General features: G+C 40.3%; 1 protein-coding gene across 3 annotated transcripts in view; it reads left to right on the forward strand.

Moving 5' to 3' along the window:
• Positions 1–10,466, forward strand: part of GSTCD (glutathione S-transferase C-terminal domain containing) — a 196,000-nt gene extending 185,534 nt beyond the window's left edge. For all 3 annotated transcript variants that reach the window (XM_069094733.1, XM_069094751.1, XM_069094742.1), the window contains 2 exons: positions 4,107–4,176; positions 9,869–10,466. In XM_069094733.1, the coding sequence (XP_068950834.1) occupies positions 4,107–4,176; positions 9,869–10,005 (207 nt within the window). In that variant the 3' untranslated portion in view covers positions 10,006–10,466. The remainder of the gene's footprint in view (positions 1–4,106; positions 4,177–9,868) is intronic.
• Positions 10,467–15,452: the final 4,986 nt, after the last annotated feature.

Below are 15,452 nucleotides of genomic sequence, written 5' to 3' on the forward strand. Positions count from 1 at the left end.
ATTGGATCCCTGCAGGCTGCGGACTGCCTTAGAAAACCACTGGTTAATGTGATCTATGTTCTATTGTATTTTTATTTATTTTGTTAAATGTGTCCCAGTTACATTTTGATCCGGTTTGGGTCCTGCTCAGAAGTGTTGTGGCCACATGTGGCTAGCTAGGTGACTTCTGCTATCCCTTCCAGTGTTATGTCTTTTATGTTATTCATATAGATTTAAAACTGACAGTCACATTTCAAATAGAAATTTTTAGTGTTTCTTGTGTCTTGACACTTTCTGATTTGAATTTAGCATTGGATGCTAAATCTGTCCTGCAGGGTGTTAACTGTCCTTCACATCTTTGTGTCTTTAAGCACCTCTGTGATTTTTCATCCAAGTCACTGGTCAAAACATTGAACAGGACAGACCTCTCAAATACTTCAGTGGACAGCTCCCTCCAAGTTGATACTGATCCAGTAAAGTCAGTCAGTCAGTGAGCCTTTATGAAGTACCTCCTGTTTGCCATAAAGCGTGTTATGCACTGGGGACACAAAGACAAGACATCCAAAGCTCTGAAGGAGTTCACATTTCTTTGGGGGGAACAACATGAAAACAAGTGTTCAGACATGTGCAGAAGAAATGCGTGATAATCAACTGAGAGCAGTGCTAAGCACTGAGAAGGATTGGGACAGGCTTCTCATAGAAGGCCAGATTTTATCTGAAATATGGAGCAAGCCAGGAGACAGAAGTGAGGGAGGGAGCATCCTCTGGGGCTTCGGGGCTAGCACTGGATCTGCTCTCAGGATCACATTCCAGAATTTCCTCGAAGGACCACTAACGGTGCAGTGACTTCAGGCACCCATCTGTGACCTTATTGATATGGGTGGCCCTCCTGTGGTGCAGATCATGTCTCATCCCTTCTTGCTTTTCCTTTGTGACTCTACCACCTAGCATATCTCGTCAGTCACTAGCTTTCAGTAAGTCTTCTACAAGGTCTGTCCAAAGTGCTGGACATTGACCTCCTCGCTGGACCTCAAGTAGAACACTTCATCTCCTGGCTCCTGACTTGAGGCATTTTCACTGGGTGTCCAGACAGAAGCATTTACTTATCACCCTCCTGTTCTCAGACATCCCAACTGATGCCCATTTGGCATGATCTTAATGGCCTCCTGAACTCTCCAGTTTAACATGATTTTCCTAAAATATACCATGCAAACGTGAATAATCAGTAATCAGGAGGTAGTCTGACGAAGTGAGAATTCCCCAGTCTCAGCCTTAAGACAGCCTAAGATTACAGTAGTAGCTTTCTTAACTGTCATATCATAATATAACATTAAACCATATCGAGCTCCCAGGACTTTTTCAGTAAAACTGATGTCTAGCTACACATTCTCCATCTTGTCTTTGTAAAGGTGATTTTTTTTTGAGCCTACATGAGTGACATATTTGTCTCTATTAGACTTCATCTTCTTCGATTCAGCTTGATGTTTAAGGCCTCAAGATTTTTTTTAATCTTCAATGTGCTGGCAATCCCTCCCAACTTTGTATAATCTGTAAATTTGGTAAGCATAGCATCTATGCTTTTATGCAAGTCATTAATTAAAAAAAAAAGTTAAGTACCATAGGTCCAAGCTCAGATTCTCTCCCAGAGACCAGAGACCCAGGCTTCCATCATTGGCTTATATCTTGCCATTTAACCAACTCCAAGTCCATCTAAACTAACAGTCATCTAGTTCAAAATTGTCTGAATTTTCTACATGACAATGATGAAAGATATTGTTTATTTTTCTGAGATCTCAATAAATTATTTACACACACATACATACACCATTCTGCTACTCCTCTGTCCAAAGAAATGAGTTTACTGCAGCATGACCATTCTCTTTGTAATCCTTGCTTCCTTTTTATCGGTGTTCTCCAAGCCTTCTTTCTGTTATATATACTAGAAATTGATCATAAATGAAAGCTGGGCTCACTAGCCAATAGTTTGAAAATCTCTTCCCTGTTCTGAATATCCCTTCCTCAGGCCTGAAGCATTTCTCCCATTCTCAGCAGACTTGCAGTGATCACTGAAGAGCTCAATCATACCAGTTAAATATTTTGACAGAGATAGATGATAGATAAGTAAAGTACTTTCCGAGTGCTTGTTTCTGAAATGTTAGTGCCTAAAGACTTGAACTCATTAAGGGTAGCTAAGTACTCTCTCACTTCCTCCTCACTTACACTTAGTAATAACTCGCTGTTAGTCATTTCTGTTTTGTCCTTTCCTATCCAAAAATTGTCCTCTCTGACAAAGAAAAAAAGTACTGAATATTTCTGACTTCCCTCAACATCCATTAATCAGTCTCTTATCCTTCCTGAACATGTAGCCCTTCCCTTGGATCGTTCTCTTTTCTCCACTTAGCTTCAAAAACAAACATCTTTTAAAACCTAATTTACTTGAATTCCTTCCTTACAACCATATCTTTAGTTCACCTTTATTTTTTTAAGCACATGAAAATTGGGAAAAAAAGTTTTAGCGTTAACTGTATATTCCCCAGTAATCATTAATAATTGCCTTAGTTTCCTCATTAGGAGACCCTGTACTTAATGAGGCCAAATGATGGATATTAACTCATTCTTGGTTTTAACTGGTAGATGGGAAAGTTTTGTTCCTTTAGAAAATGTCATCGTCCTGTCTAAAACAGTTGTTGCATAGCTCTCATTTCATTTTCCCCTCTTCTGTCTCTGCTGGCCCTGGCCACACATAAATTAAGAGTGCTGGGCAAAATGGATAGGTCTCCATTGGCTTCTACTCCTTCAGCAACAAAAAACCTAAAATTATGTTACTGAGGGAAACAGTTTTTTTTTTTTTCACAGTAGAAAATAATTTCCAACCTTTCTGTTAGGTTCTTTTTTCTGTAAGGTACTGAAATACTTACATAAAGTTGTAGGGGACAAGAGAAAAATGAGACTTAATTACATATCTTCACTAAATTGGTGGGTGGGTGGAAGGAAGGGACAAAGCAGCGGAGAATATAGCAGTGATTAAGCCGTCAGATAGAGATCCCTGGGGACTGGAAAAGCTATCACTAGCTTCTCCACCACTTATCCCCTTCCTCGCTGTCACTGGGTACAAATCCCTGGATGCCATTTGCATGGAACTTTAGTACTATTTTGTGGTCTAGTAGAAAGGGCTGGACTTGGAGGCAGGAGATTTGTACTTGGAGACACTTAAAGCCATGCGATGATGGACAAGTCTTTTGAGCTCTCTGAGTCTCAATTTATTTAATTACAAAATGAATATAATGATACTTGCACTACCTACCTTACTGTGAAGATAAAGTGAGATAATGTATGTAAAAATGCTTTGTACTGAAAGTGATAAAATGTAAGTTATTATCATTACTGGGCATGCAAAGAAAACATTTTCTTAAGGGAAAAAAAATTGTATCACACGTACTCCTAGAATATTGTGACAACTGAGATCAGTTCTTGATTGTTCAAGGTTTTCATCTGGGTCTCTCATTTTGATCAGTTGCCACAGGTAAGAAAAATGGACTAGAAGACAGTTTCTTATTAAGTACACCTGAAGACCTGTCTGCTGGAAGAAAACATGACTGGGCACTCATCTCAAAAAGCTGGCACTTTTTCAGAAATCTTGATTTAAAAGAAAACATTTTACTTTATTTTAAAAAGTATAAAGTTTTATGTTAAATAGCAAAAGGGGTGTGTGTGTTTGTGTGTGTGTGTGTGTGTGTGTGTGTGTGTGTGTGTGGAGTGGGAAGGTATGTCCTTACTCTTCAGGGACAAGGACTGACCTGTGATCTTGTTGCTATAGGGAGGTCCAAAGTGAGGACACTCCCTCTGACAGTGCAGGTCAGCACCTTCTGTGTAATTTGGAGTCAAAAAGATGCCTAGAAGCCCAGAGAGGTTAAAGGATCAAAGACCTGGGATGTCTCAGAGATGGGACTTGAACCCAAGGCTTGGCCTCAAGTCCAGTGCTATCCATGATGCCATGCTGCCTCTCACTTTACTTTTAAGTAATAATTAAAAAAAAAAAAAGCTTCTTTGAAACTGGTAGATGGGAAAGTTTTGTTCCCTTAGAGCCTGAAATAAAGCTTTGCTCTGTTGCTTTTTTTTCCTTTTAGGAACACATGATTCTTTGCAGATTTGCAGATCAGACAGCTGTCCAACTACCTCAAGAACGAAGAATAATAGGTGTGTATTTTCACAGACCAGCTGTTGTGAAACTCAGGCACAACTGGCTCAGTGATATGCTAAATTACTAATGGGAAGAAGACGGGTCCAGCATGGCACTAGAGGTCATTTTTTCCCATAGCACTTATTTGAAAAGTAAGAATATATTGTAACTATAACCATTTTTTTCTTCCAACCTTTATAAACTTTTGTTAGGTTTCATTCTTTCTTTTAAAATCCTGAGTTAAGAATAATTAGATAGGTGTATCCATTTTTATACCAATGATATAATGCATCTATTTGCTATCTATATAGCCAAACTCCAAGGTCACTCCAAGAAGACTAAAGAAGAGAGGATGATGGGGAAGGAAGTCTGTATAGCCAAGTACATGATTTTTAAAAAATATATAATAATAAAAAGAGAAAAGCTAATAATAGCCAGCATTTATTAGACATCTATGGTTTATAATGCCCTTCATATGTATTATCTCATTCTAATACCTATTCTGGTGAAAAGCAATAAATTCTGAAAATGACCAGGAGAAAGACCTTTCAAATGTAAAAGAAAGGAAATTCAAATAACTCCACTGTTCCACACCCACCATAAACCACAGAAGGAAATAAAATAATGTGTTTGAGAGAGCAAAGGAGTTCAAGATGCAGCATATACACTGTGATATGCCCTGCAAATCTGAACCTAATCAATGAAAAAAGACAGACTTTCAGTGAAAGAAGCATTTAAGTTATTCCTACCAGAGAAAAAATGAGAGATCATTTGCTTTGCAAACACTGCAGACAAGAGAAATACAAGAAAGGTTAAAAAATGCAGCAAATGAGAAAGACACAAGCAAGTAACAAAATAAATCACCCTAAGAAAAAAAGGAAAAGAAACTAGACAGAGAAAGACACCTATGAGTTTAAAAACAGCAACAACAAAGTAACAGAGGGACCATTAGGAAATTTCTTCTTAAAAGTACACAAGAAGGCAGAGGTGAAAGAAATTAAATTGAGGGGAGTAATGGAGGAACAGGCCTAAAATACAGTCAATGGACTAACTTAAAATGCCTTGGCTTCGGATGAGTCTGTGCTTTAGGGAAGGCTAAAAGTGAAGAATGGCAGGGTATGTGAGAGGAGGAAGGAAGAAAATCAAAGATGTGTGATGTGCCCTCATCAAATTAATGGCAAACAATGAACAGAAAATAATGACTGTGGCCTCTCAGAAAGAAGAATGGTGTGAGATGGCAAAGTATGGCACCGTAATGGGAAAATAAAGGCAGAAATCTCAGTGCTTTTGTGTGTGGTGGAGGTGGGAAGGAGTAGCTCATGGGAGATGATTAGGTTGAGGAACTAAGTAGTTAAGAGTGTTTGAGGGAGAGTCAGTGTGAATATTGAAGTCCCCAAGTATGAGGGCATGAGTTGAGGAGAGAAAAATTGTGAGCCAGGTACTTAACTTATTGAGGAAGGAAGGGGAGTGCTCTAGGGGTCTATAACAACAGTGACCAGGATTTTGATTGGGTGGTAGATATGAGTTGCATGAACCCCAGGTTACTGAGTAAAGGAGGAAGGGGGGAAACCTGGAAATGGAAATGGGGAGCAGAGTATTTCAGCTTCTCCACTTTGACCATTGAGCCAAGGGGAACGAATGAAAGTGTGGCCAGTACTAAAAGGGTGACCAGGGAGGCTTTCATCGGAGGACAGAACTGAGTTATGCCCTTGATAAATGTTAGTTGACCAGCTGGTGGATTGACTGATAGATAAAGATGGAAGGAGTGAGAAAGGAAAAGGTAGAGGATGGAGTAAGTCTGTTGCCTATGGAGCAGGCATTCCAGGAGTCACAGGGGAAGCAGTGGATGGCATTTGGTTGTCACTTTGGCATAGGAAGGATGAGGGAGACAGAAATAAGGAACTGGGTGGGGAGGATAGGGAGTGAAATTTGGAGGATGGCCTGCAGGAGTTCAGAATCACTTGGATGTGTAGAGTATGTGGGATGTGAGAATGTTCATCCCAGAGGAGGCTGAGGAGGGCTAGAAACAAGTGCAGGGCTGGATGAAAGGCACAGAATCATTTGGGAGATCTCATCTCACTACTCTTCCTTTGGTTTTTTTTTTCCTTTTGGAGGGGGGAAGGCAGGGCAATTGGGGTTAAATGACTTGCCCAAGGTCCTGCTCCCCTTGGACTTCCCTCAAGGGCCCCTTTAGGTCCCCAGGAAGGTGGCTTCTCTTTGCACTGGATGCTCCACATCGGTAGGAGGGATGCTCTGGACCATCCTGGCCTAGGCGGAAGTTGCCTTGCCGGCCTCCAGCAGCTTCCCTTATGGGCCAGAAAACGAGAGATGGAAAGCAGGCTGTTGGAGGAAGGTGTCTGGAGATCAGGTGGCAGAGCAGGAAGTGGAAGCCTTCTCAGCCCTTGCTGCCTTTGGCCAGGAAGGTGCCAGGACTGCTGCAGTGGGCTGTCCTTGCTCTCTTACCACAAGGCTGCCCACACTGCAGGCCATCCTTCCCTCAGCTGCTCCTCCTAAAGCTCAGGGCCAACTTTACCACACCACAACCCTCTCCACTTAAGCTCCTGAGGCTCCCTGCTCACTCCAGAACATTCAGAGCCCTTCATGACTTCTCCCCCCACCCTCCTCACCACCTTCCAGTCACCCCCCCCACACACACACACTTCTTCAGGCTAGATACTCTCTCTTCCTCCAACTCATTTTCAGTGGCTTCCCTCCTCTCCCGGATGCTCACCTCCTCAGCTCTGCCTCCTGGCTTCTGTCGAGCCCCTTCTGAAATCCTCTTTTATATGGGAATATTCTCCCAATCCCCCTTAATCCAGTGCCTTCCTTCTGCTGATTATTTCCAGTTTATGTTTGTGCATGGCTGTTCACAGATCACTTCCTCCATCAGATTGAGCTCACGGAGAGCAGGTACTGTCTGTTGCCTCTCTTTTTGTTCCCAATGCTTAGCACAGCTCCTGGCACTTAATAAATGTTCATCAGTTGACACACCTGCCCCACTCTTTTGCAAAGGCGAGAGGTCTATGTGGTGGTGCTTTGCCTGTATTCTCAGACTTAGAATGTATCGATCAGTTTTGCTGATTTTTTTTCTTTATTTTCCCCTTTAAATTATTATTTGTTTCGTAGGATTTCTATCCATGAGGACTGGTACAGAAAGCATACTAGCAGAAATTTTGGTGATATAAAAACAATCAAAAGATGTCAATAAAAATTTATTTTAAAGAAGGATAGTTTGAGAGAAAAAAATGACAGACGTTCATACAAAGATGAGATGGATCGAAATGGGATTTGACCTTTTACATGACATTTCCTTTTCTTCGGTCACAATTAAGCTTTTTTTTTTTGGTATGTTCTGGGTTTTTTTTTTCAACTGTACAAAATGTACAGTGTTTGTGCCCTGGATCCCTAAACGTGCATTTCCATGAACAGGAAAAAAAAATAAAATTTATTGCCAACTCCAGTTTACCCTAGATTTCCTCTTCCATTGCTTTTGTGGTTAGGTTTCTCCACTCTACTGAAGATCTTTGGCTTTGTAGCCGTCTCTCTCTGCCTTTGGAATTGTTTAAATGGTTAATGTGGGTTGAATTTTTTTTCAAAAACTTATATAGCAGGGAGACCAAATCAAGCTTTGTGCTGATGCGTTGTTGTGTTTTGCTTCTTCTCCTGACCCTCAACAGATGATCGGTTGTTTGCTTTTTTGTTTGTTTGTTTTTTGCTCTTTTTGGAGGGCATTTGGGGTTAAGTGACTTGCCCAAGGTCACACGGCTAATAAGTGTTAAGTGTCTGAGGCTGGATTTGAACTCAGGTCCTCCTGACTCCAGGGCCGGTGCTCTATTCACCACACCACCTAACTGCTCCCAGTTGTTCATTCTTTTAACTGCCTTTTCATACTCTGTCTACTTTTCTGAGAGAAAAGTGAGGAATTTTTAGCGACCAAAAGTGTACATATTCTACTTTTCCTTGAGTTTTCAGAGGTTTTGTAAAAATGCTTCTTAATCAGCAAAAACCACCTAGCTGAAATAGTATATTTCAGTACTCCCTCAAAAAAAAAACTTAGATAAATTTCAGTGTAGCCATTGACATTTTTTCCAAGAAGATAGTATATAATTTGAACTTAGATCAGTTGAAGATTAAAAAAATACCACTTAAAAAAAAACCCCAAACCATTTGTTTTGCTTTCTTTTTTTCTACAAGCCACTTCTAAAAACACATTTGGGGATATCCAGAGAAAGGAATTTGACTGCTCCACTTGCCAGTCTGGTTTCTGGGCTTTGGGATGAAAGTTGAGTATAGCTTTCCTGGAGGGGTGTGGCAGCTTCTCTGCTAACTTACAGTAAATCTTCTTAAAATTGGATGGGTTTTTTTTTTTTGTAAAGAAAAATATGTTACCTGAAACATCATAGATCCACCTGAAATAGTTATGTGTTCCAAGCTGGAAGAACTCCCCAAAGGAATAGGTAAAAACTAGTAACCAAAGCCCAGAGAAGTTGTGTCTTGCCCAAGGTCCAAAAGGTAATAATGACAGAAACCCATGACCTCTGGCCACAATCCAACTGCTTTTTTTTTAATCATCAGGTCAGAATTGTGATTTTTCCTCAGACATAGACCTTTAACATTTTTTAACTTTATCTTTTGGAATTAGAAATCAAGCACTTACCATTTACCAAGAAGAACTATGCTAAATATTGGGGATACACTTAGCATACATGTGAGGAAAAAGACAGCCCTTGTCCTCAAGGAGCTTGCCTTCTAATAGAAAACAGTATAAAGGGATCTGAATGGGCCAGAAAGTCAGAAACACAGCCAGGAGGGGAATCAAACATGGCTGGCCTGGGGCAAGGGACTCAGTGATGGCAGGATGTTCTAGGGTGAGAAGGTCCTAAGCTGAGAGGCATTTCTGAGTCTCTCTGAAAGCAGCTGAGTCTATAAAGGAAGTCATAGTAGCTTTTAATCTCCATCTTGTTTATTTTTATGTGGGATTTATTCTATGTGTGTTTCCCCTGTACTTTATGACTGACTTTGTTAATGGTGTTGGAGTGAATAAAGCTGTGGACTTGTAATCAAGAAGACCTGAGTTCAAATCCAACCTTAGACACATTAATTGTGTGACCCTGGGCAAATCACTGTCTCAGTTTCTTAATCTATAAAATAAAAAGGTTGGATTCGATTTCTGCAAGCCCTTTCAGCGCTAAGTCTATGAACATATAACATAAAATCTGTGTAACAGAATAACTTTTAAAATATTTTAATTGTTTTTAATTTCTTTAAGATTGATTTTATAGACAGAAACAGGATTAGGTTATATTTCACAGCATTACCGATTCACTGTCTTCAAGGGGATTGAAGAAGGAAATACTAGATAATACATCTTTATTTAAAGGTGTGACTGAAGACTATACTTTCAAAAAATACAAAAGCTAACATTATTGATGCCTTTAAAATGTTAATATTTTAAACAAGCAAAAGTTGGCACCAAGGATAGATCTTTCAAAAACCATGACTCTGTGATATTCTCCCTCTACATTTAAACAGGAAAGTAACCAGACAAGAGAACTGTTTTAGGAAATGGCATCTACATCTTCTCTGCTATCCTCCCAATACAGGATTTGGGGAACATTAAATTCTATTGATTTTCCATCTGCATGTATACCTAGAATTACCATGCCTTCGAAGAAGGGTTCCTCATGACATTCTTCTGTTGTGTTTTAGGCAAACAGTGTATGTGCCTTGTGGATCTGGATCGGGCCTGGGCTGCTGAAGAACGTGGCTATTCTGTCCAAGTGATATCCATGGAGCCTGAAAGTTGCTCTCCAAAAAATAACATGATTGTAGGTGTCCCTGTTTAGGCCAGGATATTACTCCTGTTTGATTTTTTTAGTCCTCGTAATCAAAGCCCAGTTATTAGGAGCTTCCTGATCAATCCAGGAAGCCCCTGCAATCATCTCAGACCCATTGTCTTTGGAAAAGAAAGCATGGAGAGAAATCTGCAAAGCCAGACTGCCTGCAAAGCATTAGAGTCCTTATGGCATTCAGATTAGGTGGCCGCTGGTTCTCATGGTGAGAACCCCCAGCAGCACCAGCTGCCTGCCGAGGGATCTTCACTTAGCCAGCTGTCAAAGAACTGCCCTTCCTTCGACTCCCCGGTGTTACTCATTTGACATTGCTGCTCAGAATACTTTGAGCCTTTTTATATGAATCATTCTGATCTCTACATGGAAAGTAAAGCTGGGTCTTTAACAAAAACTAATCTTCTTTTTGGTTTTGTTTTAAACAATTTTATTTCCTCTATTAAAAAAAATTTTAATCATCTTTTGAGTTTGTGGGGTGGTAATTTAGACCTTTTGTGTATATCTTGAGTGTGAGTTGGTAGAGATCCCTCTCTGTCTCTCTGTCTCTGTCTCTCGCTGTTTCTCTCTGTCTCTGTCTCTCTTTTTCTGTCTCTCTCTCTGTCTGTCTCTCTCTCTCTCTATCTCTCTCTCTCCGTCTCTCTCTCTCTCTCTCTCTTTCACAATATCTACCAGTTCATTGGTTTAGTGAACATCTAATGAGGAGTCTCCCTCTGCCTAAGCAGGTGGGCACCAGCTCTACATTTTTTATCTTCAGGAGCTCCTCAAGCACTAAGACTCAGTGACTTGTCCAGGGCTACATTGCCAGTAATGTATCAGAGGTAAGATTTGAACTTAGGTCTTTCTGATTCTTGATCTAGCTCCAGTCTCCACGCTGCCTTTTTCTTGCCTGCTTTTCAAATACTTTTATGTAATTTCACTCAGATAATTTCACCATGACAATCTTTTCATTTAAGTTCTTGGAGGGGCAGCTCGGTGGCATAGTGATTAGACCACCAGCCCTGGAGTCAGGAGGCCCTGAGTTCAAATGCAGCCTCAGACATTTAACACAAAAACTAGCTGTGTGACCTTGGGCAAGTCACGACCCCAATTGCCCTACCTTCCCCCCGCCCCCTTCCAAAAAGCAAAAAAAAAAAAAGTTTATGGGAAGATAGCAGAATGTGTGTGTGTATGTATGTGTGTGTAAGTTGGGTATGTAAGTTTTCCAAAACAGGACTTGAAATTGATTCAGACTTATTTGTAAGATATCATTCAAACTCTACTACAGAGACCACAACTCTGATGGGCTGGCTATGTTGTTTGAATGCCAAAAGCACTTTTGCCTAAAAAACTTTTACAGAGAACTCACACAAGACAAGCACTCACATAGAAGTCAGAAGAAATGATACAAGGACACTCTCAAGGTCTCTCTGAAGAACTTTGGAACTGATTGAGACATGGGAGGCACTGGGGAAGGACCTCCTAGCATGCCATGCCTGTATCAAAGAAGGCACCGTGTTCTGTGAGCAAAGCAGAATTGCAATAGCTCAAAAGAAACATGAGATGCATAAATTTAGAGACGTCTCCACTCAATGTTCATATGGACTGTTTATGCCTGTAAGACAGATAAACATAGCACACAGGAGGGCTGCTAGCAAAGGTTCACTCGATCTGGTCAAACAGGAAAGACACTACAAAGGGGTTAATAATCTCACTCTAGTCTAGTTTCTCAGAAGAGGATTACTGATAATGGGACAAACTCCCACAGCATTCCCTAATCACCCTTCTTGAAGGGCTAGTGAGAAGAGGGGGCAACTACCCCTACATCTCAATGGGGTAGGTTGAGACAGGCACAGTTTGTGCATTCCCCTGAGTCCCCTCAAGCCTCAATAGGGGTCAGTTGAAGCACATCCAGATGCCCCCCAATCCTTGAAGAGGGCCAATCAAGGCTTGCACAGCATTTGTGCATTCAACCCTAAGGTTCCCCACTTACTGACCAGTGCCCACCTGCTTTACAGGGGCCAAAGACAAAGAAGGCATCTTCCAGCAATGGCCTCACAATTTTGCATCGCCTCATCCCTGTATCTAACTGTGTGGCTACAGTAGATGTTTATATTATTTATCATTATGTAATGCTGTGCAAGCATGGTGGAGATGTTTTGAAACATAATTGTGGGAACCCATATCTAATATTATGGCTATGGATCCTGAGATACTGAACTTTAAAAAATAACAAAATCACCGTTACACACACTAAAAATCCACCTTACTTACACTAAAATCTGCCTTACTTGCGGTGCCCAACCTGTGGTAGAGCCTTCAGAGCTTGTATTGTCTGGTCCCAGCCACAGTTGGTCACCCTGTACCTTGACTCCAACATAGTGATGTCATTTCCATCCTTTGAGAATAAAGGACCCATATGTTCTTGTCTGTGTAAAGCTAAAAGTGAGTAGAATCAAGGCTGAATCTAGTTTTAAGTTCAGGCAAGCATGCTCCTTACCATTTAAATTCTTGCACATCCTCCTCCCTTGGCCAATTCTTCTTAGCTGTAAATAAGTACAATCCCCAGGATTCCCTCTTATGTGATATGAAGCAACACAAGTTGGTACTTGGGAATAGTCTCACACCTTGACAGAGCCAAGTGACCTCTTGTTTATTCTAAACTTGTACATATTGTAATTGTAGTTCTCAACAGAATTGAGAATGTTATGGTACAGAAATGTACACAATTCAAAAAATGTCAACAAATATTTATTAAGCACATAGTATTTGTGTTAGATACTGGGGATACAAATTTTTAAAACTGAAATAATCCCTATTTACCTTCAAGGAGTTTATGGTCTGCTAAGGGGAAATAACTTTAACACATGTTAGGAAGTACAAGTCTAATATATAATAGTTGTGTGTGTGTGTGTGTGTGTGTGTGTAGAGATAGACATCATATAATTTACCCCACAAGTGGTACTACTACCTTCACACCGGTCAGCATTTGAAGATAATCAGTGGGCATGCACTGGCTTTCTCCAAGACATCAGTATCTTCCCTGCCTATCAAAAGATGTTAACTAAAAAACTCCTGGCTTAAAAACTCAGACAACATCCCCATTCTACTCCCCAGCCTTTGCACCACTTGTGGTACAGCAGGTACACTGGTCCTCACTCATTATTGAGCTAGCGGTTGGGAAAAAGAAGACAGGATATCACTGAAATGTAAGAATTATGGAAATCTTGATATGGTTCTAACTTCTCATTCCTTCTCTGAGAGATTTTTATTTTAATCAAACCAACACTGTATTTATATTGCATAGGTTTTCCGTATTGTGGCCACACAGATTTTATTGAACATAGTAGAGAAATACTGCAAAGAAGCTATTTATCCCCATTATTGCCCCTAACTTTCTTTCCACCAGTAAGTCATGGGAAAGAATAAAGGCACTGTGTGCTTGGAATAACTTTACAAACAATGGAAGGAAATTGGTGAGGAATACTGGGGAGTTGGAATTGTCTCCTGACCCTGCTTGCTAACACATTAGGTTTCATGACAGCTGGAAGCAGTTGAGACTTTATTCTGTCTTGCTTGGGTTGTGAATTCAACACCCTAAAGCCTTGGCCCCTCTCTGTTTAAATTAGGACCACTAACTACAGCAACCTGAAGGCTATTTCAATGAATTTCAGAAGTTTTTAAATAAGGAGATATAATCCGTTTTTTTCCACACATGCTTCCCTACATATAGTGGCAAAGAGTTCTCCAAATGTATGATTACCTAGTAAAACAGAAGCCTCACTAGGGAGGAGAAGAAAAAAAATACACAAACATTTATGAAGGGATGTTCTTTACTCCCAGCTGAGGATGAGGGAGATGATGAGGTCCTCCAAGACTATATATATTGAGGTGGTGGTTAGCCCCCAAGGATAGCTCCCCAGCTTTCCCTTTTGTATAGGAAAATGCCCATCCCTGATGTGTCTCAATTTTCAGGGGCTTAGACACCCATGTTGTGTTATGGTGCTTTTTCTTCCCATTCCTGCAATGAGAATACAGTTCACCAAACCTTTGATAAAGCTATTTTGCAAAGTCAGACTTGGAACTGAGATTCTCAGCTCCCTAATGTTCTAAGAGATCATTCTTCCAAAGATACTTTTTTTGACCTTTCAGTTCTCAGTTTCTAAGATTATAGGGGTGCTGTGGGAAAGCAGAATATAACAATAGAAAATAATTTCACTACCATTTATGTAGCATTCATAGCTTCACACCCCCACAAAGCCCCTTTGGTGTAGGATCTGTGATCTCTTTTGGGTAAACACTCAGTCCAGTAAGGCAGATTATGGCCCATTCACATGCTGTCATCCTGAGTGACTTTTGAGTAAACCACAGACTGCTCACCTTCCAAGGTCTCTTAACATTGCATTGCTACCAATACAGCCTTCAGGCTCTCAAGTTACTCCTTTTACAACATGCCTCACCACCTTCTTTCCCAGTCATAACATTTCCAGGAGGCTATGCTTCCCATCCCCTTTTAATCATTCCTTCCATCAGTCAGTGGATAAGCATCTGTTAAATTCAGATTATAATTCAGGTACTGTCCTAGATGCTGGGAATACAAATGGGGACAGGGACTGTGATTTCATTTTATATAGGGAACTTGCAGGTAAGAAAACTCCCTCTACCAATGCAGGTCAATCTCTTCTCTGCGAGTTGGCCTTAGAGAGTTGCCCAGGATACTGAAAGGTTAAGAGTTTGTCCTCCAGGGTCACAAAACCAGTGGTGTCAGAGGTAAATTTGAACTCAGGACTTCCTCCTTTTCAGGACAGTTTTCTCTCCATTACACCACGAAGCATCATACAAATCCAAAAGTGAAACAGATCTTTTCCTGAAGGAGCTTATATTCTACTCAGAGGATACAACATCTTTTTACATTTTCAGACACATTTTCAGTGTGTCTTGTGATAAATTATTGCATATTCCAATATCTATTTTTTAACTTACCCCATTGATAATGTCAAAGCAAAATGCATTTAAATTAACAGAAGAAAACACATTTCTCCATTGACCTTTCTCTTGGGATGACCTTCAACTTCAATTATTTAGAAAATGTGGTATTCTGTGACTTAAAACCATACAGTATCACTGGAAAAAGATTGATGTTTAAAAAATGAGCCTTTGTTTCAAGGAATAGGAAAGGTAAGAAATTTTGTCTCTGCTTTTCAAAGCGAGGCTCACTAACCCTCTAAGGAGCCCATTGTCACAATTAAAAAGAGTCAGAACTAGGACTTCTAATTCCATGTCTTCTCACTTTCCACTGCCTCATGTTCTGTCTCTAAACCAATTAAGCTTTTTTTTATTGCGCTATCTGATTTTGAGGTGGCATCATATGTCCACCCTCGTTATAATGTGATTTAGCTAATTTTTTTTAAGCAATTGGGATTAAGTAACTTGCTCAAGGTTACACAGCCAGTTATTTCTGCGTATGT

Source organism: Petaurus breviceps, unplaced genomic scaffold (genome assembly GCF_028583685.1).
Source record: "Petaurus breviceps papuanus isolate PSGF00001 unplaced genomic scaffold, PetGlider_PUasm1.0 126, whole genome shotgun sequence".
Taxonomy (NCBI): Eukaryota; Metazoa; Chordata; class Mammalia; order Diprotodontia; family Petauridae; genus Petaurus; species Petaurus breviceps.